The sequence below is a fragment of the Exophiala mesophila genome (assembly GCF_000836275.1).
Source record: "Exophiala mesophila strain CBS 40295 unplaced genomic scaffold supercont1.4, whole genome shotgun sequence".
Classification (NCBI taxonomy): Eukaryota; Fungi; Ascomycota; class Eurotiomycetes; order Chaetothyriales; family Herpotrichiellaceae; genus Exophiala; species Exophiala mesophila.
The window spans coordinates 445,336-473,319 of NW_015622507.1; the positions used below are offsets into that span (position 1 = coordinate 445,336).

Here is a 27,984-nt window from a genome sequence, read left to right on the forward strand (position 1 = left end):
CCAGATTGGAGCCACAGGCAAGGCAAAGTGACATGCCAGGGGCAGGCTTTTGCTGCACAAATCGTGCACCTAATTCTCTTGCCTCTTTGTCTGTACCATAGTAAAGCAATGATAATTTCAAATCACACTTGATTCAAATAGGCGTGATTCCCGCCTGACCAGGTGGCTCATGGCCTGGATTGGGCAATAAACTAAGGCAGTCACATAGCAGGGGCAAAGCAAGAGGCACCGAAAAGCTCACAGGCATGAAAGTACCTCACAACCTTGCAAGACTGATTGTCGATTGTGCACTTGTGTTTTCACACGGACAATTCGGCTAATAGCCAAGTGAAGGCGAACATGAGTTTCCTCAAGAATGACATGTTTTCCCCTGTGACTGTGACCGTCGTGGACCAAACAACGATTGAAGCTAAATTGGGTGTTTGGAACAGTGATTCACGGTTCATGCCTGGGGCAGTGGGCAGTGGGCAGTGGGCAGTGGGCAGTGGGCAGTGGGTAGCGGTGGCCTAGTGGTGGAAAGTGCCCCTAAAGGAGATATAGGCGTCATTATCACCGGCTAGGTGAATCAACCGCCCTCTGACGGTCATTGTATGACTGGGTCGAGGGGACCTGTTGGGCAAGAAGTGTACCGCTGGGTCTCTCACGCCTAACCAAGCATCCCGTCCATCCTTGGAACAACCATTGCCATGTTAGTACTTCTACCTAATAAGTTCTAACGGCCCCAATAATAAGCACTTTCCACATCACCAGTTTCGGCGGGTCTTGGGTGAGCCTTCTACCACTTAGTCCAAAATTAGTCGGGTCAAGCAGCTGCGATCCTCGCACTTCCTCAGCCTCAGCACCCATCCTCCATCTCTCATCACCTGCATTTCACGAGCCAGGAACCACCGACTCCAACTAATTGGGCGGTTTCCAACACCACCATCTTCCTTACTTTTCCTTCCACCAATATCATCCTACTCGCTGCCAGTATCCTCCCCTACAAGCCTCATTCTCTTCACCTTAACTACCTCCCTACCAGCACGCGCTCCTGCAACACCTACCTATCCACCCTTTCTCAGGCATTTTCATTCCTGTATATCGCCAACTGGACTTATTTCCTCTCAGCTGCCTCGCGAGCCATCCACACGCCGGGGCCCCTCCTGTCAGCCTCACGTTAGCAAACTCACCAAACCGATCAACTATAACTAGATCGTCTTTTTTGTTCAAACTTGCACGTGTCGCTGTCAAATATTTGACAACGATCACCACACCAAACCCACGTCTCTCACTTGCCTTCCAACCTTACCTTCCTTCCTCCCCTTGACGGGCTTATCCAGACTGATCCGAGAACGACCATCAACTAAGTGGGATTTCCGCAGCGATCAAACCTGAACAAGTTCTTGAAAACATCAGACTTCAGTTCGAATTCGCCTCAAATCCCTGTCCAGCCGTCTCCTTACGTTCAACCTGATCCCCTAGTCCTGCGTCCTCTCGTTCGAACCCCTCTGCCGATCAGACATTTGACCCAACTTCCTGCCGCCTTCCCGGCGAGTGATCAGAGAACGAGTCTGAGCTTCTCTAGTGGCAAGGTCTTGTCTTACTCACCTCCTGAAGACACAATTCCGTTCGCTAGAAGACGACGTCGCGGACGGTCTTATGACTTGTGGGTCCCCAAAAGATGACGGACAGTCTACACAATCGGTCATGACAATGCCCCCAGAAGACTTACCACATCGTACCATGGAGAGACTTCCCGCGTCCAACCCGTCTGCTTCGAATCACAGGCCTGCACTTTCACAGTCAATGCCTTCGACACCCTACCAACGCCCGCAATCTCACCTGGATCTCAGAAATTCTCCCTCCCCAGACCCCAACACCAAAGTCGGCTCGCCGCGGTCGCAGCCCTCTGAAAAAGAGCATACCCCGCCAGGAATTCGAAAAACACATGGGTCGTGTAGATTCGAAACCGGTATGGCAAGGGCTCGGCGGCGTGTCCCGTACTCCCTGGGCCCGGAACCTTTAGAGCCTGAGAAAGGTGATCTCAAGGCTCGGCTCACCCAAGAAGAGGACCAGAAGCTGACCGCAGAGATCCAATCTCTGTATGAAACGCTGCAGCCATCTGCTGAAAGCGAAGAACGACGAGCAAGCTTTGTTCAGAAATTACGAAGTATTCTGCAAAAGCGTTGGCCACAATCATCAATCAATGTCAATGTGTTTGGATCCACTGGTAACCACTTGGGCACCTCGGATTCGGATGTTGACATCTGTATCACGACCGACTGTACAGAAATGGAACGCGTCTGCTCTATCGCCGAGTTACTCGCCAAAAACGGCATGGAGAGGGTAGTGTGCGTTTCTAGCGCCAAAGTTCCAATCGTCAAGGTGTGGGATCCAGAACTGCAAGTCGCCTGCGATATCAATGTCAACAACCCCCTTGCCCTCGAGAACACCGATCTGGTGCGTACATATGTCGAACTCGATAGTCGTGTTCGGCCTTTGGCCATGCTCATCAAGCATTGGGCCAAGCGACGGCTCTTGAATGATGCCGGTAAGTACTATTAATCGCTGCCCCTGCTACTGTACTAAGTCCGTTTTGCAGCTCTCGGAGGGACCCTTAGTTCCTACACGTGGATATGCCTGGCTCTGAACTTTCTGCAAACCCGTATCCCTCCCATCCTCCCCTCGTTGCAACAACAAAAGCACCTCGAACCAAAAATTCTCGCTGGGGTCGATGTCGCTTTCGACCACAACACCGATACATATAAAGGGTTTGGCAGTAAAAATGAGTCGTCATTAGGAGAACTGTTTTTTCAGTTCTTTCGTTACTATGGCCATGAACTGGATTTCGAGCACAGTGTTGTCTCAGTACGCATGGGTCGCCTGTTACCGAAGGTGGAGAAGTCGTGGCACCTCACGTTGGACAACCGACTCTGCGTCGAGGAGCCGTTCAACATATCTAGGAACCTCGCCAACACAGCAGATGATACTTCGATGAGGGGAATTCACTTGGAATTGCGCCGGGCTTTCGATTTACTGAGCCAAGGACAACTTGATCAATGTTGCGAACAATTTGAGCACCCCCAGCCCCAAGAGGATCTCAAGCCTTCTGACATCTTCGTTCCACCTTCGTCTCGGCCAGTGATAACTCAGCAACCAACGCAAACTTTGCGTGCGCCCCGAAATTCTGGCAGAGGTCGTCACTCGAGCCACACTAACCGTAATGTCAGCGGTCGGAGGTCCTCCAACCCTTCTGGACGGAATTCAGCCTACCTTCGCAATCTTCCATTTCAGATGACTACTCAGGAGCTGCAGTTACAGGCTCAGCATCAACAGCACCTACTTCACGACCAGCTGTTCCAGCAGTACCAGTACCTGCAACTTCAAGAACAAGAGCTTAGGATGCAGTTGCATCAACAGAATTTGAGGCATCGAGGTCTAATCGCAGCTGGCTATCCCCATGTTGGTGGTTATCAGCCGCTATCCTCTCACGAGGACCATCAGGACGCCAACCTAAACAGTCAGGCGGGCGGAGTTGGACGAGCTCCAATGTCCGCTCCGTTGTATCAACAACGCTTCATGCCCGTGTCTCCTTATTTGCAGAATTCACAGACGTCGCAAGGTATTGCGACCGATCCTCCATCTCCACGCATGCAAACCGGCTTCCCTGATACGAGACGGTTTTCTCGCCGGACCTCATTGACACAGGCGTCAACGGGTGGTTCGTTGAGAGCGCAGTCCCAGCCGGCACGGGTGATGCCGACGCCTATCTTCAATCATCCACAAGCCAGGTCAGACCTCTATCGCTACCAGGATCCTAATCTGGGCCGGAGATCTTCCTCGTCATCGACATCACACGAACCGTATGGCATCGGTATCGACAGCCAGTATGGCGGAGTTGCTGCAAACTATGACAGTAGTCGGCGTCCCGCCGAGTATCTCGGCTACTATGTTGGACACTCACCATCTCTTTCAGCATATACGCAGAGCACGACGATCTCACCGATTCCTTCTCATGTGGGGCTTGCCATTCAGAACGGTGGACTATCCCCTCGAATGGGGTCTGTCTCGGCGAGGAGCACGAGCGCAACAGATTTTTCGCCCCTGCAACAAGCCTCCACGGCTGTCTCCGAGGCCAACAGATCGTCTGATACTTCGTCAGATGCCACGTCAAAAGCCCCAGCCGATCCTGTGCCAGCTGTGACGAGAAATGGGCCGTTGATCGTGGATGGCTCGGTTCACTCTCCGCGACGAAGGCGGACAGCACAAGCAGCGCACGACTCGGATGAGCACATGAATTTCAGCGCTTCGACCTCAGAAGATCTCGCATTTGATACACCTTCGAGTTCCGACGAACAATCGCAAGATGCTTTTGACATGAAACGGAAGGACAAATCCACGGCAGCAAGCCCACGGCCCAACGGAGGATTGATGCATTCTGGCCTGGTGAAGAGCGACTTCTCAAACGGGCATGTTGCGACACACCGCGTACATGAGTCAAGCACGAGCGACTCTGCATCGGCCAAACCTTTGACTTTGACGGAGCGTTCGGGTCCGGTGACAAGTATGGACTTTTCTCAAAACGTACCTTGGCCTCTTGACCGGCAGCTCTCGGCGGTGGAAGAAGTTCGTACTCCATCTCCCCGTGGCGGCGCGTTTCCCAGGCAAGGAACGTCTTCTAAAGGCCAAGTGCAGTCCGAATCTTCTCTGGTCAATGGATCAAGCACCGAGGGCAATCATGATCGCCCCTTGGCGCTGAGAGCGAATGGAACATTGACCAGTTCTGGGACGCCGCCATCAGCGGCATCCGGTAGCAGCACTGTGAGTGCATGGCAGACGGCTAAGAAAAAGAAGAACCGGAACAGGAAAGACACGACGTCTGATATTGATGGCCAGAATATCAAAGTCGGGGCCGGTGAAGCATTGCCGGCAGATGACTCGCAGCGGAAGGGCGGCTAGGGACTCCTTGGTGGAATCCCTCTAGGGCGTGTGGGCCCTCGAGACAATGGAAATCAAGAGACGGTGTCTGCGAGGGCGTTCAAAGAGCCCTGCTTGCAGTGTTTAGAGGCATGAGATGGAGATCTGAACTGTGGAAAGGAGCAGTTGCAGACAAATGGGGAAGATGACACTATCAACAGCAAGCATCTAGCGGTTTTATGTTTTTTGGTTACGGACAAAGAAAACTTGTTGGGCGTTGTGTCGGATCAGCATCATGACAGCAAAACGGACACGGGCAGCATACAGGCCACAAATCCGGCGGTGGTCGGCCGCCGAAGAATTGACCCAGAAATGGCACATGGGCAATGGTTGACAGAAGTGCGCATGGTCGGTCCCTCTACTCGTAGCTGGCGGCTTGGGGAAGAGGTGACAACAGCATTGAGGGTCGGAGTGATGAATCAACGGCCGCGAACAGCATTTTATGAATTGCAGGCACGAACATGAAACCAGAGCAAGGACCATCTGTACCCAGTCCTTGGGAGCAAGAACTGGCCCTAGCTGGGACTGGGGGACTTTGTCTTGAAATTTGAAAAGAGCACAAGAGCATGCTCCATACATTGAATGCAAATGGAGATGTCGTCCAAGACATGAAGAACGGCAATCACCCATAAAAAAAAGGAATGGCGAGGGTCTGTACAGCACTGCCGGTCTTGGGCTGCAGCAAACGGGAGCTGGCTGAGTGGGAGGCAGACAGGCAGGCAGGCTTTGGCAATTACCTAGTTACTCACGCTTAGCTACCTAGGCATGCAAATTGAATGAGAGAATGCCCATTGTTAAAACCCAGCGGTGAGGTTTATAGGTATTTGGATGGATTGGGAAATAGTTTATCTAAAGTAATTGGGTATCGTGGCGTTGATGTTGATGGATGTAACGGTGTCAAGTCGGTTTTTAACCAAGGTCAGATGGTGAGATGGGGGGATGGTATTGGACGACTGGGGATTGGACCCTGCCCAGCCTCGTACGACCCGGAAGAAACAGCTTTGGGGGGACCGTATGAGTGTCCATCGGGGTGCAGATGGTCAGACGGTGCTGGACTCGGTATGCATACGAGAGTACTGTAGTTAAACTTCGTACGCTGGTTGTGGCTGGACCCGCCCAAGGTCTCCATTCTCACCTGTCATGGACCATTACTCCGTAATGGTGAGAAATTCTTATGCTTAAATTCTACCTGGAAGACTGATAAAGGACCCGCGACACCACTAACTTAATGCATTTTAGGCTTGCATCCCCCAACTCAATCGTCAACTCAACGCCGCCACCGCCTGCACATCCCTGTCTCCGTCTTTCTTTTCTCGTCTCCCAATCTTGAACTCGACTTCCGCAACCTTTGGGGTTGACTATGAACTTGGTCCTTTATATGAGCGTCCTCAGCATCCTCACACTTTGATCAACGACTAGCTATGGCCTGATTCTATCCTCTGAGGCTTCTTTGTCTCTCGAGCTCCCCCCATCTTCATCCTCTACTTTTCGTCTTCATCGCCCGCGTCACGCCACCTCTCAGACCACATCCATCCTTCTCCAGCTTCCTCTTCCACATTCTCGACATCACCTTCACTCTTTGACAAACCGTTCTTACCGCCATACCTCCTCTGCATCTCCCATAACTTCTACATCTCTCCCCTTCCTTGGATTCTCGATTCCTCAGTCTCCTTCTCATCCATCATGCCTCTCATCCTCGACTCATCCTTGGATGCAGATACCGACCTTCGGGAGCAAAGAAGAAGGGTTCATCATGAAGCCGACGTGGTGATCATTGGTGCTGGAGTTCTAGGCTGTGCGCTCGCCGTCGCATTGGGAAACCAAGGCCGCAGTGTCATCTTACTTGAGAAATCACTCAAGGAGCCCGACCGTATTGTGGGAGAACTGTTACAGCCAGGAGGTTATTCGGCTTTGACAAAACTTGGTCTACGACATACTCTTGACGACATTGATGCCATACCTGTCACAGGCTACACAGTCCTATATTATGACGAGGCAGTACAGATCCCTTACCCTGCGAATGCCGCTGGAAAATCGTCTCCTGTTGCGAACAAGTCGCAATCTTCAGCATCACCCGAAGGCCGTTCCTTCCACCATGGTCGTTTCATTTCCCAACTGCGCCGTGCCGCAACTGTTCACCCCAATATTACTGTTTTCGAAACCGAAGCCACTGCTCTGATATCGTCTTCGTACAGCAAACAAATTCTCGGTGTGGAAACACTGACTCGCAAAATCCAAAAGGATTTTTACTTTGGTGCTCTCACCGTTGCTTGTGACGGTTATGCCTCCAAATTCCGCAAGTCCTATCATCACATCCAGCCAAAAGTCAAATCGAGGTTTTGGGGTCTAGAATTGATCGATGCCCAACTGCCCACCCCCCAGCATGGGACGGTGTGCCTTGGAGACAATGCGCCTGTGTTGCTCTATCAGATCGGAACTCATGAGACTCGAGCTCTCGTGGACATCCCAGATGGACTGGAATCGGCTTCCACCGCCAATGGAGGAGTCAAAGGTCATCTGGAAAAAGTGGTTCTGCCCTCACTTCCCCAATGTGTTCAGCCCTCGTTTGCGGCCGCGCTAGAGAAAGGCTCGCTTCGAAGCATGCCCAATTCATTGCTCCCAGCCACGACCAACCGAGCACCCGGTTTTGCAATCCTAGGCGATGCACTTAATATGAGACATCCTTTGACAGGAGGAGGAATGACTGTCGCATTGAACGACGTGGTCCTCATTGCAGAGTTGCTCTCTCCGAAAAATGTCCCCGATCTTGAAGACACCAAACTCGTCCTCCGCCAATTCCGTGCCTTTCACTGGCGGCGGAAGAACTTGACGTCCATCATCAACATCCTGGCCCAAGCTCTCTATTCCTTGTTTGCCGCCAATGACTGGCAGCTCCGATATCTGCAGAGCGGATGCTTTCGATATTTCCAGCGAGGCGGGGATTGTATCGACGGCCCCGTGAGCTTACTCGCTGGAATCATTCGACAGCCGCTTGTCTTGATCTACCACTTCTTCAGCGTCGCTTTGTTGAGTATATGGGTGTTGATTCAACAAAATGGGATATTCTTGTTCCCATTGAGCCTGATACAGGGACTTTTGGTGTTTTGGAAGGCATGCATGGTGATATTTCCTTATATATTCAACGAGCTGAGGAGTTAGACTGTTTGAGGATATATCATGGTTTAAGCACTTGGAAGGTTCAGGTGGCTCCAGCATGCAGACCTTTTGGTGTATGTTGGCGATAGTGCTTGGATTGGCGAGCGACAAGTTTGATTGATGAGTGTATGGCGCTGATGGTGCTCAGAAGCAGTCTCTGGCGAGACGATAATGTTCCCATCTTGGCTGGATGTTCAACAAGAGGGTTTTATACTGACCACTCTCAATATCAGTCTGGACAGCTAGGGAAGTGTAGATATGTACGAATACGGTCAGCAAGCCAACCTGATGGTTGGTCTAATCATTAAAATGTCATACACGTGGCACCCTTAATTCTCCGAGCCACGCGTGAAAATAAGGAGCACGCAAAGTCAGGGCAAGATCCTGGGTACTCGTCGTATGTTGGGCAGGTCCCGAGACATTGGCTGTCAAGAATCAAGATGTGCAGTTGGCCAACGCATACATGCATGGATCTACGAACATGCATGGCTCGTGTAAGGGGAATGGGAATGGGAATGGGAATCTGAATGGGAATGTGAATCGGGATATGGATCTGGATCTGGATCTGGAAATCTGATTCTGATTCTGATTCTGACCACGTGAACGCACCACACGTGAATGAAGGATTCGAATGAGTCAGTCTCGGCCAAATGGGCCCCACATCTTGACTCGTCAATATGTCAAGGAGTCAATAGAGTCGATCAAACTACATCAATAATGATTCCTTTCTTTGTGGACCCCGAGTGTGAAGATCATCTTACGTACACTGCTACAATAGTGTCGTATGGTCTTTTCCAGCTAGTCGTGATTGAATTTCGTACAAGATAGTCTTCTAGATTATCTGTCTGTGTTGCCTGCTGAAAATGGAGGAATATGTGCAAAGCACATTTGGAAACAGTTGCTGGCTTGGATTCCAGAGGCCCCTGTCTCTGGAGGGGTCCGTTTTCTTCTTTCGCCCACCGACCTGTCCAATCTCCTATAATTACATATCTCGACTGCAGGTCGTCAGTCGGTAGAGTTTGCTTTCGCTTTGGCTTTGGCTTTGCTTTGCAGCGCTCTCTCATCTCTGCTCGTGTTCTTTCTGATTGCTCATCACGAGTCACATACTGCATTACCATTTGCGTGTGTATTGTATTGTATTGCATTGCATTGATTTGCGTTTGGGTATCGTCTCGTGTACTTGTTGTGTTGCTTGCTGACGTTTCTCGACATTCTCGTTGGGCGCTCCCTCGTTCCAGGGGTCCTGGCGGAATGGAAAAGAGGAATATAATAAATCAGAATAATCCTGGTTGGAAAGTGTGCATATGTGTATATTCAAAGCCATACTGTGCTTGTGCTTTTGGGTGTGTACATATCTGTGGACCGGAATACCGTCGCCACTTGTGTTCTCCAAGAAGGAGATGGGACTGCCAAACTCGTGATTGAGCTGGGCTGGAGTTCTTGATGACATGGCTTGCTTTGGAGTTCCATGTTACAGGCACTTGATATCAAGAGGAGGTATTGCATTTCTAGTGCATGTCTGGCGACCGTCACTGTATCTGCTGTGGTCACTGGCAAGTACAACCATTGGCTGTTCCTAATGCCAGGTCGAGTGTGACTGCTGATGGTGGATATGGACGACTTGGGCGCTGAGAACCCGAATTTTGAGCGCCGAATGCTTCGGCTGCTTCCTTGCATCGTCGAATCCCCCACTCAGGATGAATTAATTATTGGTATACAAAACTGCTGAAACATGCAGATTGTCCAGTAAGAGACGTCAGGTCACTAGTAGATCTGCAGGTCGGTGCCGTCTAGTAAACAATCGTAGTCTAAACCGAGTCTTGCTGGATGAGGGTTCGGCTGGAAGGAATTGAGGTTCAGGTGGAGGTTGAGCCCACGTTGGCGCTGTGTTCGATTTGTGGGTGTGAGGTCTAGGAGGAGCTTCGTGTATCTGGATGTGGTTGCGTACACCAACGGCATTCATGCTCTTCTTCTTTTTGATCGTCTTCATTAATCGGCTGATATGCGGTTGTTTTTGGTCTTCAACCGCTGACTCGGGCTCTGGTGGCGGTGGTGGAAGGGACTTGTTCAGGTCCGGCATGGAAAGATTTGCTGGGTCGGGCAGATGGTCCGTGGATGTGTTGCCACTACTTGGTGGCCTCGAAAAGTCATCGGTGACAAGGCGAAGCGTTCTTTTTATGGCTTGGATGTCCTGGGAAGGGTTGGTGCCATCGAGCGACTTGGGTAGAACCTGGTTGGGTGCAGAGGTTACGCGGCTCTTGGCCACAACCATCTGTGATTCATTGCGGAGGCTGCTTCCGGGCTTTTTGGAACTGTTGTATGATTTCCGCGCTGCATCAGAAAACCTTCGCGCCGAGTCGGCCGGCGTGAGTCCTGCACTTGTCAGCGGCGTTGAATAGTCGGCGGTGGTGGTTGTGTTGATGGTGTCACGGTTGGAAGATCGTGACTGGATGCTCGATGCTGCATCGGAGGGAAGGCGTTGCTTTGCAACAAAGTTGGATGACTTATCACGACAGTGGTTTGATGCCGATATGCGCTCGGATTTCTCGGATTTCTTGTCTTGGGCGGATTTTGCTCGTCCCTCCAATATCTGAGCTGCTAGATATTGAAGAGGATCATCCGACATTTCATCCGAATGTGGCACATTGGCCAGCACCATCAAACATGACCGCTTCAACTCGGCCTCGATCTCTTCGGGGATGAACTGGCGCGAGATCCATGGCGAATCGGGAATATAGTGAGGGTCGTCTGGCTCTCCCAAGTATTTCTGGTGAATCTACATTGAAAAGTTGTCAGCAGGGGGAAACGCAAACACTATCGAGGACGAGCATACAGGAGGCCTGGTCACAATCGTGAGGTGATTGGCTGAGGGCGGCATGACTGTTGGCTCAGGAAGAATATAGAATCTTGCCCCGACAGCAGTAGTGGTAAATGGAGATTTGATGAGAAGAAAGTAGCCGAGTTGCAGGCGGGTTATCAACTAGAGTCGACAGGATTTGGCATTTCGGCAGATGGACATTTCAGATCGGGTGTTGGGAGATGCGCGAGATGGACGAGAGTGAGTGGGAACAGAATATCTGTGACACAACTGAGAAATCGAATGAGATTGTGGTGTCAACAGAGTCAGACTGGTTGAGAAGGGTCTGGAAGGTGACTGAGGAGGGAAGGGTGCGTCAAGCCATGCAGGACATGACAATGACTCTCTGCCAAAGGATTAACAGTAGTGGTCAAAAGAATAGAAAATGTAGTCAATGCGAGGTTTCAGGTCGAATGTGACCTGGTGAAGATAGCCATCCAGCTAGCCTCAGCGTCACCACGGTGGAGGAGTGTGGGTGCATCTATCGGCCGCTCAGCCAGTGGGTGGACACGGCTTGGAGAGCAGTTGAGAAGAGTCGTCCAGGAGTGGCTTGTTTGACCAGCAGAAGATGAGGTTAGCACAGTTGAGTTATCCCTACCCATTACGATGGATCAGGACCGTGGCACCGAGTAAGCGAAGCTCGATTCCGAGGAGTGAGATCAGATTGTGAAAAAGAGGACAGGATGGGTAGAGGGACGGAGGGTTTGATTGGCTGTGGAGATTGGGACATGGGAAAATGAACGCAGACTCTAGCGAATAGGCGTCGTCCTGTCAAATCATGCCTGGGACTCCCCTGGCGACAAGCGAGAATCGAGGGTCCCTGGTCCAAAGGGCCCAAAAGTGGATGCGACTTTAAGTAAGCCACAGGCCTTGGACCCACGCCCAAGGTGGTCTCGCAGCGGCTGCAATTCCCTACCCTCCACGCTTAACCAGCGTCATCCGAGCCTCCAGGCGTGCCTAGTGGCCGAGGAGGCCTAGAGTAAAGGCCAAGAGACCTGGGGCGACTCGGCCTCGCTTCTCTTACAGGGTCGCAAGGACCCGTGTCCAACCAAGCCTGGACAAGCTTGCATGAACCCAGCCAAGTGCGCTAAGTGCAATCTGTGGTGGACGCAGGACAGACGTTAATCAACCAAGGTACGAGTAGATTCGGAGTATTTGGAGGCATATTTGCTGGTGTTAGAGGTTGAATAAAATAAGAATATTTTGATATCATCATGATTTACAACCCATGCACGCCAGACCTAATATTATCACACTTTTGTTACCCTACCTCTTCTGTACCCACATGGTTCCCTCGGCCCTATTTCCGATCAAACGTGGAAATGATTGTTGGTCGTGATAAAGTCCTCCACATTCTGGCAATCTCCGGCTTCTGAAGTCAAAATGGAACACGTTTTCCTGTAACAGGTATACGCCTGGACGATTAGGGGAGACGGTGCCAGCAAGTTGGTATGTACGGAGTAGTAATCAGTCAAAGAGGATCCAAGTTGGTGGGCCAAAGGTGCCCATCTCTCCAGATCCCCACGTGTGTGTCAGCTGCGCCGTTAAAGTTTACTTTGTTGGTCAAGTTGTTACAGATTGTTTATTTTATGCTGTAGATGCCTCATCAAATTCCACTTCATCCTCGCCATGAACCATCTCCTCGGCGCACAAGTGTCAAAGTGCCCCCAGATCTCATCTGATCTTCCAGGACCCATGTTCCTGGCTCAGATACACCCTCATCTTATTCGACCTCCTAGGATCTCGAAACAGACACCAAGTTCATCCCTACATGGATGCATCTTCCCTTTCAGTTACTTCACCATGTATGTAGGTACTTGTAAATGCTGTCCATTCTCCATGATGATCTGACACCAAACCACCTTGTGACCTACTGCCTGATTGATGCATTGTGTATCTCATTGTTCTACTTCCATCAATGTCATCACATAACCATAGACTCATGCTTCCCACTATCTCGATATGGCCCATGATACACTCTTTCAACCATTAGCCTAGACCTTGGAATCCACATGAACCTCAGCTCACCTCTTGTCATGCATATTCCCAAGCAGGAACTGGTCCGTGGTATTCTACTGCAAAAGCCTCGAATTCCAGGCACTCCTCTGACTTGTATCCAGGGACGTCGGACCCCTCAATCTTCAAGAAGACTTGCCATCTGCCGTCGATAGTTGGACAAGCCTGCAGACCGGTGGCGTTGTGGAGATTCGAGGTCAGCTGTCCAAAACCTGACTCTTGATCCTCGGTGTAGGTGAAGGGACATGCTTCTCCGCCCATGGGGAAGATACCCGAATGCGGATAGGTATACCCCAAGGTACCGTCTGGTGTTGCCCAGAGAGACTGGCCGCCAGGGTGAAGGACCGCCTGAGAGTTCTTTTAGCCATGAGGTCTTATTGACCAATTCTCATCCTGAGTTGTATCTCACCATTGAACAAAGAGTAAAAGCTGTGAGACCCCCAGGCGGGCAAGCATCGTATCGCTCGACGTTTTCTGGGCAAAAGGTTCTGACTTGGTGTCCCACGAAGAATCTTTGTCTCACAGCATTTATGGGCAGAAGATGAATAGGAGAGCCGCCGCGAACAGCAATGGCTGTAAAGGTTGGGTCAGGTATAGTGACAGTCGAGAAATCACTAGGGCTAATGGTGGTCCTGTGGGGTTGGCTATATGCCGGGACTTCGCCGGTGCTCAACGTGACGTAGCTTGTAGATGTGGCATTGTGAACGGTCACAGTCAAAGTACTTGAGACGCCGTCATCTCTCAGCTGATTGGGGATGCCCAAGATTCCCAAGGGCTGAAGAAGGATTGTGAAGATAAGAAACCCAAACATTCTGAATGTGGGGGTGGTTGTGGAACTCGAGCAAGCTCAACTGATGTGGGAAAATCGAAGGAGGCCCGGCAGTGATCGTTCCAAGGAGAGAAGAGACATGCAGATAAAGGTAGAGCATGTTGAATGATTTGAGAGAGAGAAAGAGAGAGACCATTTCTGAGGAAGTCACGGCCTTCATGTCACGACTCTGGCAAGAACAAACCATCCACGCTTCACGAGGAAGGAGGTCTCGATGTCATGCCACGGGTCGGGGTCTTGCAGTTGGCATGACCTAGTCAGTGCAACCTCTCGCAAGCATGATTTGATATCGCCATTTGTGGCTTTTGGGACAGCCACCAGGTCTCATCGCAACGCGTTTGCAGATGTCAAATCTTCCATTGAGCGTGTGGTATTTGCAGAATTGCACGGTTTGTCGCACCTCAGTCAACACCCAAGTCAAACGCCTTTTCTCCCAAGGCGTTTAACCGCATCCGATTGTTCTGCCACTCAACCCATGCTAATCCTTGAAGAAGACAGTCTGCCAAGTCATCGAGCTTTCCAATCCCAGCACTCGACCTACTCCCTGAACTCTTCTCCTTCTTCCAGACAGAGACAAACTCTTCACTAATTGCCTTGGAGGAGGCACCGAGCTGGAGTGTAGTCTTTGCGTCACGGCTGCTCTCTAACAACGCACCAACAATATCGATCTTGGCCTTTTTTGTCTCCCTACCAGAAAGTTTCTTTTCAGCCTTGAGGTCAGCAGGGGCTCGGCCTTGAAGCCATAGTCGATTCACCCGGGGTGGCAGCATGGGGTTAACTTCTAGATCCACATTGCCTTGCTCGAGGAGAGTTCGAAGCACGGCATAGATCATGCCCTCAAACACACCCACTCTGATTGTCCACTCCTGGACGGCAGATTGACCGCCAGAACGGAACCTTTGCCTCTCAATGAGAATCTGGGTGGGTTTGTAGTCGTGTAATAAGAGTTGTACAAGGCTGTGGGCATGTCCAGCGTAGTCCACTGGCTCAAATGATTCTTTTGCGACCTTTGTCTTTGCTTTGATTTGACTATTGTGTCGTCCTGTTGGATCATGGTCCACAGACACCATCTTGTCATTGATACTAGGTGACTGCGAAACAGAGATGCGATGCCAGGCCTCCAGGACCGGCGTTCCATACTGTGGATAGGTAGACCTCCCATTTCCCGGCTTCAGAGGCGCCTTGATGTGGGCAAAGGCAAGATTCCTGATGCCCATATCAATACTGAGGAGGCTGACCTCATGATGTTGAGGTATTTGCGTAGAGCCCGGCGCGTTTTTCAGGGCTTGGCGTATGCCTTCCAACCGTGTTGATTTGGTACCAGAGCAAGGTGATCCGACAAGGACTGCCAGCTTATGAAGCTTGGATAGAGTCAGAGTCTCTAGCCAGGGCTTCGTAGCCTGCTTTCCCATTGAGCGCGTGGCACACCTGAACTTGTCGTCACAAATCACGACAACCATTCACCCACTGCATCCGAAGTCCTAAGGGACGAATGGAACAAGCCCATCGGCCCCTTTTGGTGCGTATTGAGCCAAGCCTGATCGTCACTCGCCTCATTTGGGACTAGGCTGACGCCGCCCTGTCCGCATCCCCAAAAACCAAACTCGTCGCAAACTTATTATTTGTAGACGCTCGATCAGAAACAGCGGCTATTACCATTGAAAAGTCATCCCCGCACGACATGATTGTTTGTTACTCGTAGGTGGGTAAGGTGGGGTTAATAGCACCTTTATACTCCAAGTTGTCACCAGTTAGTCTACCGTTGATAGGCGCGTTGATGCCGTCAATCCCAAATCTCGAACTTAGCCGAGTATGCGAGAGCCTCGGTAATGAGGCTGGGAAGTCGACTTTTTATCAACACTATAGATACCTAGAAAACAAGATCAAACATCATTCATGTGCCTGACACACGACGGCCCATTGCTCTCCATTCGATGACCATCTTCCTGGGTTGCCTTCAGCATGTCCTCCTCTCCACCCATCAAGATTCTCATAGCCAATCGATCCGAGATAGCATGCCGCCTCATTAGGACATACTCGCTCTACTCGTCCGTTCATACAGTGGCTCTATTCACTCCATCTGAGAAGGATCAAACACATGTCCGGCTTGCAGACTCATCAGTTCAACTTCCTGGAGAAGGTGCAGGTGCATATCTGGATGCAGCCAGTATCGTCAACATTGCCAAGCAACATGGCTGTTGGGGAATCGCACCCGGCTATGGTTTCTTGTCCGAAGACGCTGGATTTGTGAGACTCTGCGAGGAGCAAGGTATCTCGTTCATTGGACCATCGAGCGAGCAGTTGGCACAACTTGGAAACAAGATAAGCGCTAGGTCATTGGCAGCAAATGTTGGAATCCCCGTTCTCAATGGCACCAAGACCGGACTCGAACGAGGCTCTTCCATCGCGGACGTATTGGCGTTTGGGAAGACTCTGGGCCCAGGGAGCAAAATCATTTTGAAGGCCGCAGCTGGAGGTGGAGGACGCGGCATCCGCATCGTTGATGATAATACAGACGAGCAAGCCATTCGTTCAGCCTACCAAGCTTGTCAGCGAGAGGCACAGGCATCTTTCGGCGATGGGAGCTTGTTCGCCGAGCGATATCTACACGGTGCTAAACACATTGAAGTTCAGCTTCTTGGAGACGGCACTGGACAAGTCTGCCATTTCTGGGAAAGAGAATGTTCGCTTCAGCGCCGAAACCAGAAAGTCGTCGAGATTGCCCCTTCACCTTCTATCACGTCGCGACTGAGGCAAGCCATCATCGATGATGCGGTAAAGTTGGGAAAAGCTGTCAAGCTGCGCAGTCTTGCCACAATCGAGTTCCTTGTCGATGCAGGAACCGAAAACTATTTTTTCATGGAGGCCAATCCCAGGATCCAAGTCGAGCATACCATAACCGAACAAATTAATGCCGTTGACCTGGTCGACTTGCAGCTCCAGGTGGCCTTGGGACAAACTCTGGGAGACCTTGGCATAACGCGTGAACCCCCATCGCCTCGACTGACATCCATTCAGCTCCGCATCAACGCCGAAAGCTTCAAACAAGATGGCAACGCCCAGCCTGAAGCTGGCACTATTCGACAAGGACATTTCCCTACAGGAGCAGGCGTTCGAGTCGAGACAGCTCTTGAAGGAGGTCGGAAGTATGCCGTGAGCCCTCTCTTTGACAGTCTTTTGGCCAAACTCATCGTCACCTCATCTTCATATGACTCGGCACTTCGACTAGCTCGTTGGGCGATCGGTGAGACGAGAATCGTAGGGTGCAGAACGAATCAGGCATTTCTGATGGCTTTGCTGGACAGCGAACCCGTGCAACAAGGAAAGAGCAACATCTTGACCATTCAGGACAATTTTGAGGCTTTGTACAATGCCACGCAACAGTTTGAAGACGCATTACGTGCCCAAGCTGACACCACTTCCGAGGAAGCCACCTCGCCGACGGAGGGTGCAGCCAAAGTTGAGCGACCTGCGGGCTCTGAGGAGCTGATCGCACATGTCACTGGGGTTGTGCTTTCCGTCCTGGTGAGCGAAGGCGATAAGATCACGGCTGGCCAGGAGTTGGCCGTTCTCGTTGCCATGAAGATGGAACATTCAGTCCGGAGCGCCTGCGACGGTGTGGTGGCCAAGGTGGCCGTCACCCAAGGACAGCAAGTCAATGCCGGCGATCCTCTTCTCTTCACCATCTCGGATGGTGAAACTTCATCTACCAACACCACCGACCAAACAGAAACAGAAGATCCAGAGCAGCTACGGCCGGAGCTGACGGAGCTGAACGACCGCAAGGCCTCTCTACAGTACGCTGGACGCGAAGAAGACGTGGCCAAGCGCCATGCAAATGGATATCTCACCGGCCGGGAGAATCTCGACTTACTTGTGGACAAAGACTCATTCATTGAAACTGGGGACCTAGTGGTCGCTGCACAGAGGAAGAGGTACCCCATGTCCTATCTCATCGCTCGAACAAGTGGAGATGGTATCATCGTGGGCTGGGCCAAGATAAATGCTCATCCAGTTGCAGTTGTCATTGGCGACTATCTCGTCCTTGCCGGCACGCAAGGGCACTTTCATCATCAGAAGTTGGACCGCATCTTCCAATCTGTCATCGATCATCCTGCGCCCGTCGTCTTGTACGCCGAAGGAGGCGGTGGGAGACCAGGGGACACCGATCACTTGGGCATGGCCGGCCTGAAGACACCTTCATTCGGTCTAATGGGCGAGATCAAGGCAAGAGGGATACCTTCTGTTGCAGTCGTAAATGGATACTGCTTTGCAGGCAACGCTGCATTCTTGGGGACTTGCGACATCATCATCGCTACAAGAGGCGGCTCAAAAGACGCGCCCTCCAGGAAGTTGACCACAATCGGCATGGGTGGTCAAGCAATGATCGAGGGTGGAGGGCTCGGCCGCTTTGAGCACCACCATATTGGCCCCGTCGATGTCCATATGCGCTCGGGTGGCATCGACGTACTTGTCGACACCGAGGTCGAAGCTGCGCCACTGGTTCGTAAGATGGTTGCTATGTTCACTCACCCACAACTGCCACCAGGCAAGAGTGATTACACATCGGATCCTCTTCGCCTACGCACCGCAGTGCCGCCACTGTCATCTCGTCGCCGAGCGTACGACGTCCGACGTGTGATCAACTTACTGTTAGATGACGATAGTTTTATCGAGTTCTCTCCCGAGTGGGGCCTCTCTGTGCTCACAGGGTTTGGCCGCATCAACGGCCACGCAGTGGCTATCATGGCTTCTAATTCTTCGTCTCCGCTAGGCGGCGCCATCGATGTCGCATCCGGAGCAAAGGTCAACCGTCTTCTCCGTCTCCTCATCCGTCTCGGTGGCATGCATCTCATCAGCCTCTGCGACACCCCTGGATTCATGGTGGGCCCCGACTTTGAGCGGTCGATCGAAGCTCAAGGTGCCGGAAGCACGTACCGCTGCTTCGGTGACTGGTTCGGCAATTCACAAGAATTCGCTCTTCTCGGCGGTCGTGTCCTAGGGATTGTTCTAAGGAACGGTTTCGGACTCGGTGCACAAGCGATGCTGGGGGGCGCAAGTATGAGGAACAGCATGTGCGTGGCGTGGCCGAGTGCCGTCTTCGGCGGCATGGGCATCGAAGGTGCTGTAAGGCTTGCCTACAGAAAAGAGCTGGAGGCTATCGAGAATCTTGAAATGAGGCAGAAGAAGGAGCAGGAGATGATCGATGTCATGTACAGTGAAGGCAAGGCCATCAACATGGCTATGGCGGCAGAGATCGACAGTGTGATTGATCCTGCCATGACGAGGAAATGGCTGGAGCAGATGATCACCGTCTTACCAGAGAGAGTACCGAGTTATCTCAAGGCGAGAAGAGGTGCGAAGATGTGAGAAGAGCAAACGGTCATGGGGAAAGTTTGAAACGAGTTTGGCATCTGGTAGATTTGGGAGGCCCTAGGGCCACCGCGGGCCATATTGATCGCCCACTGACATTAGATTTTGGTCGAGTAGGGAGCGTAGAGATATAGATGATAAGATTATACGAGGTAAATGGAAAAATTTGTCGAGAAAATGATGCTGACTTCTAAACGCAGCCGCGACCGGTTTTCACTGTTCATTACGCTCTTGCCGACAAGCACATTACGCGTGCGAGGACGCGTGTTTCGGTGCGCGAAATCACGTGGTATGGATCAAAGAAAGTTCAGAAGCAGACAAGGTTCAATATAAAATCTTACTAGCTGTTGAGAGACACGTCTTCCAGAGTCGCATCACAAACCTGTATAATTCTGCTCGAATATGGTTTCGAGCGTCTTTTGGATGTCCATAATGCCACAGGCGAGCCCCACGCCTTGTGGTCATGGATCAGGCCAATCGCACCTCCTAACGCCCTTGCTTTGTAATACATCAATTCGAAAAGTTCACAAGCACAAGGGTATCTTTGGCAAGCAAGCAGTGCTCCCAGCACTGCAAGGTCTATCCGCCATGCCAACGCCATGACCTTCCTGTATACCTAATTCACATAAAATCTGGTCAACCTGGAAATGCAAAATCCGAGGCCTGCAAAGGTCATGGTTCAAATAACTCATCAGGCGCGAGATAAAGCAGATCAGCCCAAACGCGGAAATGGATCACGGCGATATGGGCTATCCTGCGGGCCAGATCTTCCACGCTTGGTATCAGTGGTCTTTCTTTAGCGGCCCATCGCTGTTCAGCCCAACGTCTCTGTTCATCACTGATGGCCAGCGGGGTCATGTTTTCAAACGCCCTTGTCTGGGCCTGGGCCAACTCCTCTAGCTCCTGAGCCAGTGGTATTATGTATCCCATGGTATCTGCCTCGAGTTCGAACGCTTCCTGGAGTAGATCGTTGGCATCTTCCACCAGATCATCAGAAAGGGACTCGGGCTCGGTTTTCTGCATCTCTCCGATTACAACGGACGCGGAGCGCAGAATCTCCAGAGCAATATGGCTGGTCTTGTCATCCTCTCTCTCTTCCATGTTGACCTTCTCAGTCGAGCTATCGTCGGTGAGGTCTATCAGTCTGACCTTGAGATCTTTACGCTGTGTCTCGATGCAGTCCTGGAGAGGAGAATTGCCGCGATCGCCGGTTTCCTCCAGCCCCATCATCTTATACACCAGGCGCTCAAAGACATCAAGACAGAGGCGAATAGTGGCCAAATCTTGAACTTTACGCTGGACGAAATTGAAGCGGCGGGTGTCGTAAAAGAGAGAATCTGGTATCGAGAAGTTTGGTTTGGCCGCAATGGTGACAAGCCCATGAACCAGTGCAGCCAAGGGTGGTGAACGCGGTTGGAGAGCATACTGGAGACAGGACTCATGTCGTTCAGTGGCTGCCTGAAACCACAGCCGTGATGAGCGTACCATGATCCTACCAGCTTCCATGCGGTCTCGAAAATAGCCGCGCTGAAAATTGACGGTGTCGTCAATCAGAGAATAGCGTTTGCGGCGAACCGAGTTGTTGGCGACGTCAAGTTTCATAACCTCGAGTAACTCGAAGAGTTGTCGAATTCCGTCGGTGATAATGGAAAAGTCACCTTTTTCCATGCCATCGTCAATTGTCCGGGCCATCTCGCGAGCCATTGCATCTCGGACTGGGGCGCAATGACGGATCATCAGACGAGAAAGCCATTGTCCCAGCCAACTGGCATCCAACATGCCGTGGGAGGCTTCCTGCATGCGCAAAGAAACGTCAAGGTAATGACAAATTTGATCCCACTCATGATACTGCGTCATGGTTATTAGAAGTTCCTTCAAGGTGACAAAAAACTTTTCTAGGCGGGGGCGAAAGTGATACTGGGTTGTCTCGCCTAATTTCAGCCTTTCTTCGCATTCGTCACACTTTGCCATGATGTTGTGCTGACACAAGATCTTGAGTTCGGCAGCCAAAGCTTCCCAATACTCCTCGGACACCACTTGCTTGTCCTCGGCGTTTTGACCACCCGACGCTGAAAAATTGATATGGTGATCGAAGTTGATGTCGATTCTAAGCTTGATGTTTTTTTCGATCTCGTCGAGGTCAATCGCATGTAAGGTGTCCTTGTTGATAAGAGGGCGGCTAACAGCCCTTCGAAGCTGACGGACTGAGTGCGGGTCGGTACAAAGCGGGATGGCTAACATGCCTTCTTCGACTATTTCAGCCGAAGTATAATTGTCGGATTCATGGGAGCTCCTGCTCGACCCCGTGGGAGACGACCAAGCCTGATCGTCGGAGCCATGATCGTCAGATACTTGGTGTTGTGTGCTACCGTGTGATTGCTCATGGAGAGTTGGATCAACCTGGTGCTGGCCTGTTTGCGAACGACCCGTCATGGTGATGGTGTGGAACACGGACGTTGGAGATGGAATCGGTGAATGGAAGTGGTTGAGACGACCGTCAGTCGACCATGCCCATCAACACCAAAGTGTGATGGGAACTTGTGCGTGCGGCACTTTCGACGGGGAGGTCGAGCCCACCTTGGGATGCTTATTGTTTGGTTGTGGTCGACTTATTCATATATATATTTATCCCGAAAGGATTGTTCACTCTCGGAAGTGTCTTGGAAAAGGTGTCCTTGGACGACGTTGGTGATTGGGGTGCAAGGTCACATCGACGTGCACACCCGATCCAAAGAGGTATAACCTTGAGAGAATGAAACACAGGCACAACCTAGTGGTGGTGCCAATTTGCAGAGAATTTGGACTTTGGTGAGTGAGAAGACTGTGGTTGGAAATGGTGAAAGATTGGTTCTGTACCCGTGTTGCGTGGGGAGGATGGTTGGACGAAAGAAACTCCATTGATCTATGGAAAGATAAAGAGAAGGAAGCTCGACGAGGCGTTGGTATTCACAAACGAACGACTGCAAACCGAGGCGTGGTGACAAGATGGAGGAAGGTTGAGTGTTGAGCGTGAGCGAGTGTCGCCTCACTATTCGACATGGAGCCCTCAACAGACAAGTCATCAGGTGGATCGACGGTGGTGCGAAACCGAGTCTGGAATCATTCCAGCTCTTGGGGGCGACAGTCAACAGTCATCTGGACTTAGCCGCGTGTCAGCTGGGTTTCCAGTAGGGGGGCGGAAGGTCCCCCTCGTTCTTTAAGCTTCATGGGGGCTTGTGACGCCATGTTTGTCCTGGAGATTGGCTACCCAGGGACGAATGGCGGCAGCATGGCAGCGTTGGCACTGTGCCACAGGTGGTGCAATCCTGATGCTGCGGATTTTGTTCATGGCACCGTGTGCTCAATCGTGTGTTTGCTGTCAAGGTGCAAGTGGATGTATCTAGGTGTGCATATCGACCACGATCGATGTGTGGCTACGATACAACCTCGAGTGATAGGCGAGGGTTGATGTACTGGACTGTATGTACTGTGGTCATTGACGCCTGGAAGAGTCAACGACGTGGCCCAAGGAAGACTCATGAAGTAGACCACAGTCATCATGGTTGTAGTAATTACCTAGGTATTCGACTAACTATCTTGAGTCATGGCCACCAACTCACAGATCCATTACCATTAACCACGTTGCCTGAATATCTGGCACCGTAGGTTGAAAGGTTAGAGGTCAAACGAACTCCTGGACAAGTTGGATACAATTCTTTTGTCCTAAAATATCTTACTGGAACACTTTAAGTGCTCGGTTGACTGTATTATTGTGCCCAAGGCGACCAAAGGCCCCTGTGATACCCAGGCACCTACAGGCTGCGCTAAGTAAAAGTAGCACTTACTTAGGCGAGCCCCAGATTTCATTTGCTCTCTGGGACGGATCCTAACATCCGATGTTTTGTCTCCCACTCTCCTTTTTTTTGCATTCTGCACCATGCACAGAACTTCTTCCAGACCATGGTGGTGCATGGTCTAAGTAGGTTAGTGTCCGCTTCGAAGGATCTGCCCCCAATCGGCGTTACATGGAAGCCCAGCTGGTTGCCAATTGGCCACTTCGCCTTGAAATCCCCCTTGCCACTGACCTTACTGGCTGCTCTCTTTTACCTGGGTGGATTTGAGATTTGCTTGTCGAGGACTTGATTCGAGATAAGGCTGACAATACTGTTACAGGATACTGTAGAGATCAGCGAGATCCTTGAACCTCCCCAAACAGCAAGTCTGCCTTTATTCTATTTGTCTCTGCCTTGCAGAAGCCAAATAACCAACCAGTCGTCCGCCATGTCCTGAGCATCGTCAAGACTTTCGACCGTCATTGAGCAACTTCACTTGGGTGTAACCAATGCTCGGATACCAACACCTCCTCTCTGATTCTCTCCCCAAGGCACGAGTAGTTCCATTGACCTGCGAGTGGCTTCTGTACGCTCTAACAAGACCCCAATGAGCACAACACATACACAGTCAGACATTACGAGGTCCGATTGCACTCTAGAGGCGTGTTAGGAATTGCCACCAACCCAGGTAGGGCAGATGCATCCAGTCAAAAGGAAGTCCAGGCTGGCAAAGAGTTCGTAATGGCAGCAGAAGCACCTCCCAGTGCAGTCCTCGCCACGTGGGTGCACGACGCTGGCGTCTATGCATTGTATCACCACAGTGGGTTTCCCGCTATAGGTTTCGGTCGCACTAAATCTGCATCAATTCCTTTTTGATCGTTACATTGTACTGATCTGCGATGGACAAGGCAGCAGGCTTTTCTACTCTACAGATGGTGAACAGAAGGATTTCTTCCAAGCGATACAAGGCACGATATCTCGACCTTGTCTACACAAAATTCCCTAGCATATCCTTCTCCGGGTCCAGCTGATTCGTTTCCTCACAGACGTCTCATGGGTCGTGAAGTTTGACTAGGACCTTTCGTGAACCTCCTGCGCCAGATGTCTGGTGGTGATATGCAGCAATGGCATCTTCGAACCCCCCATCGCCAATCGCCTGATACTCGGACGGTGTCAGCTTGCCACTCTCGATCAGCCCAATAATGCAAGGAATGTATTGCTCCAGCTTTGCGTTGAGCTCCTCGGCTTCTGGCCTACCTATTGCGCCGAGAGCGATCATGTCAGTCTTGGCTCCCGAAAAGTCTTTAATGGTAGGGTTCCAGTCGTTGGTTGTGGTAAAGTACTTGTCCGGAAAGGTGCTTGCTTCGAACAAACGTGTGACAACGGTCAGGTCGTCGTTAGCGACGGCATCATACAGGCGCGAGAAGTTTCCAGACGTGACTTTCAAGACCTCCTTGACTTGTTGCTCAGGAGAGTCCTTGTAGTTGAAAGGGACCGCGCCCAAACTGCTGATGATCTCTGCTGATCCAGGTGAGCTAGAGGCGATGACATTGTAGCCAGCCGCTTGAGCTAGCTGGATAGCGACCTTTCCGACGCTGCTTGCTCCTCCAAGAACAATGAGCCACTGGTCCTGCGCTTTGGGCAGGTTCTTGGGGTCAGGGACGGGAATATGCAACCCATTAAACAGACCCAAGGCCGCAGTCAAGCTAGCCACACCCAAAGTGGCCGCCTCCTGGAAGGTGATCTTGTCGGGCTTGGGAAAGACCACTTGAGCGTCAAAAAGATGAAACTCTTGAGCGGCGGCGTAACCCTTGACTCCGAGCCTAGTGCAGCCAAAAACAGCATCGCCCGCCTTGAGACCATATTTCTCGGTGGCCTCATTTCCTGAGTCGGTGACGACACCAGCAGAGTCGCAGCCAAGTCCCAGCGGCCAATCCACAACCAAGAGTCCAAATTTGCTCATAAAGGCGTCACTGGACAAGGAAATCGGGGTCAGAAGGCTCGGCGGCAAGGGAGATGCCACCAGGAGTGAGAAGTGAGAATGAGGCTCATCATTCGGCACACTAGTCAATCTAGGGGACGCAGAAACTTACACAGGGTTGATCGCCATCCATATTGGTTTGACCAAGACCTGACCAGGCCCTGGAGATGGGACTTCGAGGTCATGAACAAGTTTGGGGTTGGCGCCTACTTGTTCAAATACTACACCTTTCATGATTCCGAGTGGGAAAATGGTAAATGTAAGAGAGATTGTTCCTGCGACGGGGAAGAACAAAGAACGATGGATGAGACAACTCAAAGGGACGTTGATGGTCTTTTTGTAGACATCTCAGCTGCAAGACTGAGAGTATGGGCAGTGCGAGTTGACTAGGCAAACGTCGTACGTAGGTTCTAGGTCGCTTAAGGATCTGACTGCAAAAGGGTATGTGAGCCCGAAGAGCTGATATGGTTTGACGAGCAGCAGATATAGAGTCACGTTCGACCAGGGCACAATGCAGTTCATGCTTGCATCCATCAATAACATGAAAGGGTTATTCCGCTGGCTCATAGTGTGCCGTGCAATGAAAGGGTTTATTGGCCCTCCACCGGAAGGAGACATATAGGCAAGCACATGTATTGGCTCAAGTGATAGGTAGGTTGGAAAGTATGTCAGGGCTGGAATACGAGGAGGGGTTGATGAAATCCTGCGGTGATGCATCTGCAGCATGTGCAGATGCTTCCTCAGCACACGGCTGCCTAAACCTTGAGTGATAGAAGCAAGTCATATCGAATGAAAATGAGTATAAGGTGGCTGAGCGAGCAGAGAGAGAGAGGTTGCTGCTAACAGGGTGTCGCAACTCTGAAGCAGGCTGCTGCTGTTGGTGTTGCTGAATACCAAATGTAATATGAGTGAGGTTGAGGTTGAATCCAAGAGGGATTGAGAAGCGCAAGACGTCAGCACTCACAGATCAAATGGTCCACCCAATTGAATTACACGGTGGACCTTAGCACTGACTACGCAATCTGGCTCCTTCCCCTCAACCGTAGGCTATGAGAGTTACTTTGTATGCTTATGGAGCCACGCAGCCTTATGGGACTAATTACTATAGGCAGTCACTGGAGTCCACCTGCGCTTATTAGAGCTCTCTCCTGTGGCTGCCCCCACTGTCCCTGCCGCCTACGGATCACTTTTTACGCATAATGTGGAAACTACCAACTAGCGACTAGCGCCGCGCCTGCGTCTTCCCAACTGTTCATCTCACTGTCTTCCCAATCAAGAAACTCTGAATGCGTAAAGCTAACTCCAAGCTGCCCATCTCAACAATCACCAACTCTTTCTGCGTTGATTTTTTTGCTACCCTATTCCTTCTCCTCGTGTACACACCGTCGGTTTCTGTCTGGATTCCGACAGACCTCTTTTGTCGGCGCAATGGGGTCCAGGCAAGGCTTTAGGGTTCTCGCCCGCAACATCACCTCCCAATGCTCCCTTGCTCAACCAAGACGACCCTTCTCTACAAATCCCTCTTGCCTTGCTGCGCACAACTTCGCCATGCCTGCCATGTCCCCAACGATGACTGAGGGGAACATTGCAAGTTGGAAGCTCAAGGAAGGCGATGCTTTTGCTGCGGGAGATGTCTTGCTTGAGATTGAAACAGACAAAGCATCTATGGACGTTGAGGCACAAGACGACGGAATCTTGGCCAAGATCTTCTCCCCAGACGGTTCAAAAAGCATACAAGTCGGTACTCGGATAGCTGTACTGGCCGATGCTGGGGATGACATTTCCAGCTTGGAAATCCCCGCTGACGATTCAGCCCCCTCCAAATCTGTCGCCGACAATGTCAAAGGGGGCTCCGACAACAGCTATGAATCCTCGGGCGTCGAGAAACAGGTCGAGGGAACGCCACAGAACAAGAGACCAGCCAAAGATAAGCCCACCACTAGTCCCAAAGGACCCGGCCAAAACCCAAAGTACCCACTATACCCATCAGTCATTGCTCTCATCCACGAGAACCACATTTCGGACGAGGACGTGGGCAAGATCCCAGCGACGGGTCCAAACAATCGTCTCCTCAAAGGCGACGTCTTAGCCTATCTCGGTTCCATCGAGAACGATTACCCCCTAAGTCAGTCCAAGCGGCTACAACACCTAGCCCATCTCGACCTGAGCAACATCAAGGTCCTCCCCATCACACCCAAACCGACCCCTGCATCTCAAGACGCCCCCTCAGCACCTTCTTCCGACACTCCTCGTCTCACCTCCATCGCAATTCAAGTATCACTCGCCGAAGTCCTCAAAGTTCAAAAACGAGCCAAAGACGCCATTGGTGTGACTATTCCACTGTCCACTTTCCTTGCCCGTGCCGTCGACCTTGCCAACGACGATTTGCCTCGTCCAAAAGGCTATAAGCCCACGCAGACGGATCTTTTCAACGCTGTGCTTGGTCTTGACTCTGTCCCAACCACTTCCAGAGGAACATACCTGCCACAGATCGATGCGTTCCCCTTTGGCCCTCGTGCGACAACCTCAAGACCATCAGACAGCACATCCCCTGACGTTATTGACATTCTTTCAGGCAAAGTGAGGAGAAGGACAGCTGCCCCTTCAGCTGCACGATCGCCAACTGTGACACCTGGCAGGAATATCTCAACCGTCGATGGTGCGAGGAATGTCTTCAGTTTGACGGTTCCAGTCGGCGAAGAAAAGCGGGCCAGGACATTTTTGGAGAGGGTCAAGACTGTTCTCCAGGTTGAACCAGGGAAACTGATCTTGTGACGACCTCATTTGTGCCTTCTGGTGGATTTATATCCCGAGGGAGACGGGGCTGTATTGATATAGAAGCAAGCGCTATTTAATGTAGATTGATCAGTCATCCGAAAAGTCATTTTCTCTTCCAAAGTGTTACAGTATCGTCATAGAAAAGTTGGGACCAATGCACTCTCCGTGGTATTTATCACCATGTGAAATGAACCCTTCATCTACCATGGAGGGACCGTTTCAACAT

The 27,984-nt window shown here is 51.3% G+C and overlaps 7 protein-coding genes across 7 annotated transcripts; 3 read left to right on the plus strand and 4 right to left on the minus strand.

The window, feature by feature from the left end:
• The first annotated feature begins 887 nt into the window (after positions 1 to 887).
• PV10_05417 (uncharacterized protein) lies at positions 888 to 5,761 on the plus strand. Its single transcript, XM_016370091.1, has 2 exons — positions 888 to 2,530; positions 2,582 to 5,761. Exons 1-2 carry the CDS (start codon positions 1,639 to 1,641, stop codon positions 4,936 to 4,938), a joined length of 3,249 nt encoding a protein of 1,082 aa, XP_016222384.1. The 5' UTR covers positions 888 to 1,638; the 3' UTR covers positions 4,939 to 5,761.
• A 477-nt stretch (positions 5,762 to 6,238) lies between these two features.
• PV10_05418 (uncharacterized protein) lies at positions 6,239 to 8,488 on the plus strand. The gene has a single exon (XM_016370092.1). It carries the CDS (start codon positions 6,640 to 6,642, stop codon positions 8,113 to 8,115), a length of 1,476 nt encoding a protein of 491 aa, XP_016222385.1. The 5' UTR covers positions 6,239 to 6,639; the 3' UTR covers positions 8,116 to 8,488.
• An 843-nt stretch (positions 8,489 to 9,331) lies between these two features.
• On the minus strand, positions 9,332 to 11,638 carry PV10_05419 (uncharacterized protein). The gene is made up of 2 exons (XM_016370093.1): positions 10,946 to 11,638; positions 9,332 to 10,888 (listed from the first exon to the last, which is right to left on the minus strand). Exons 1-2 carry the CDS (start codon positions 10,988 to 10,990, stop codon positions 9,869 to 9,871), a joined length of 1,065 nt encoding a protein of 354 aa, XP_016222386.1. The 5' UTR covers positions 10,991 to 11,638; the 3' UTR covers positions 9,332 to 9,868.
• A 1,365-nt stretch (positions 11,639 to 13,003) lies between these two features.
• On the minus strand, positions 13,004 to 14,037 carry PV10_05420 (uncharacterized protein; the record flags this gene model as incomplete). The annotated part of the gene is made up of 2 exons (XM_016370094.1): positions 13,395 to 14,037; positions 13,004 to 13,333 (listed from the first exon to the last, which is right to left on the minus strand). The coding sequence occupies exons 1-2, from the start codon at positions 13,794 to 13,796 to the stop codon at positions 13,004 to 13,006; spliced, it is 732 nt and encodes a 243-aa protein (XP_016222387.1). The 5' UTR covers positions 13,797 to 14,037.
• On the minus strand, positions 14,025 to 15,268 carry PV10_05421 (uncharacterized protein). Its single transcript, XM_016370095.1, has one exon. The coding sequence runs from the start codon at positions 15,224 to 15,226 to the stop codon at positions 14,216 to 14,218; it is 1,011 nt and encodes a 336-aa protein (XP_016222388.1). The 5' UTR covers positions 15,227 to 15,268; the 3' UTR covers positions 14,025 to 14,215.
• Positions 15,269 to 23,877: 8,609 nt separating this feature from the next.
• Positions 23,878 to 25,214, minus strand: PV10_05422 (uncharacterized protein; the record flags this gene model as incomplete). Its single annotated transcript, XM_016370096.1, has 2 exons — positions 23,878 to 24,972; positions 25,093 to 25,214. 2 exons carry the CDS (start codon positions 25,212 to 25,214, stop codon positions 24,051 to 24,053), a joined length of 1,044 nt encoding a protein of 347 aa, XP_016222389.1. The 3' UTR covers positions 23,878 to 24,050.
• A 1,042-nt stretch (positions 25,215 to 26,256) lies between these two features.
• On the plus strand, positions 26,257 to 27,878 carry PV10_05423 (uncharacterized protein). The gene has a single exon (XM_016370097.1). It carries the CDS (start codon positions 26,409 to 26,411, stop codon positions 27,753 to 27,755), a length of 1,347 nt encoding a protein of 448 aa, XP_016222390.1. The 5' UTR covers positions 26,257 to 26,408; the 3' UTR covers positions 27,756 to 27,878.
• Positions 27,879 to 27,984: the final 106 nt, after the last annotated feature.

Excerpts from the sequence above, each read along its gene's own strand:
- PV10_05421 (XM_016370095.1), bottom strand. The coding sequence starts at position 15,226 with ATGGGAAAGCAGGCTACGAAGCCCTGGCTAGAGACTCTGACTCTATCC.
- PV10_05417 (XM_016370091.1), top strand. The coding sequence starts at position 1,639 with ATGACTTGTGGGTCCCCAAAAGATGACGGACAGTCTACACAATCGGTC. Across the intron at positions 2,531-2,581 it reads ACGGCTCTTGAATGATGCCG|CTCTCGGAGGGACCCTTAGT; the intron begins GTAAGTACTATT and ends TCCGTTTTGCAG.
- PV10_05423 (XM_016370097.1), top strand. The coding sequence starts at position 26,409 with ATGGGGTCCAGGCAAGGCTTTAGGGTTCTCGCCCGCAACATCACCTCC.
- PV10_05419 (XM_016370093.1), bottom strand. The coding sequence starts at position 10,990 with ATGCCGCCCTCAGCCAATCACCTCACGATTGTGACCAGGCCTCCT. Across the intron at positions 10,889-10,945 it reads CGATTGTGACCAGGCCTCCT|ATTCACCAGAAATACTTGGG; the intron begins GTATGCTCGTCC and ends TTTTCAATGTAG.
- PV10_05418 (XM_016370092.1), top strand. The coding sequence starts at position 6,640 with ATGCCTCTCATCCTCGACTCATCCTTGGATGCAGATACCGACCTTCGG.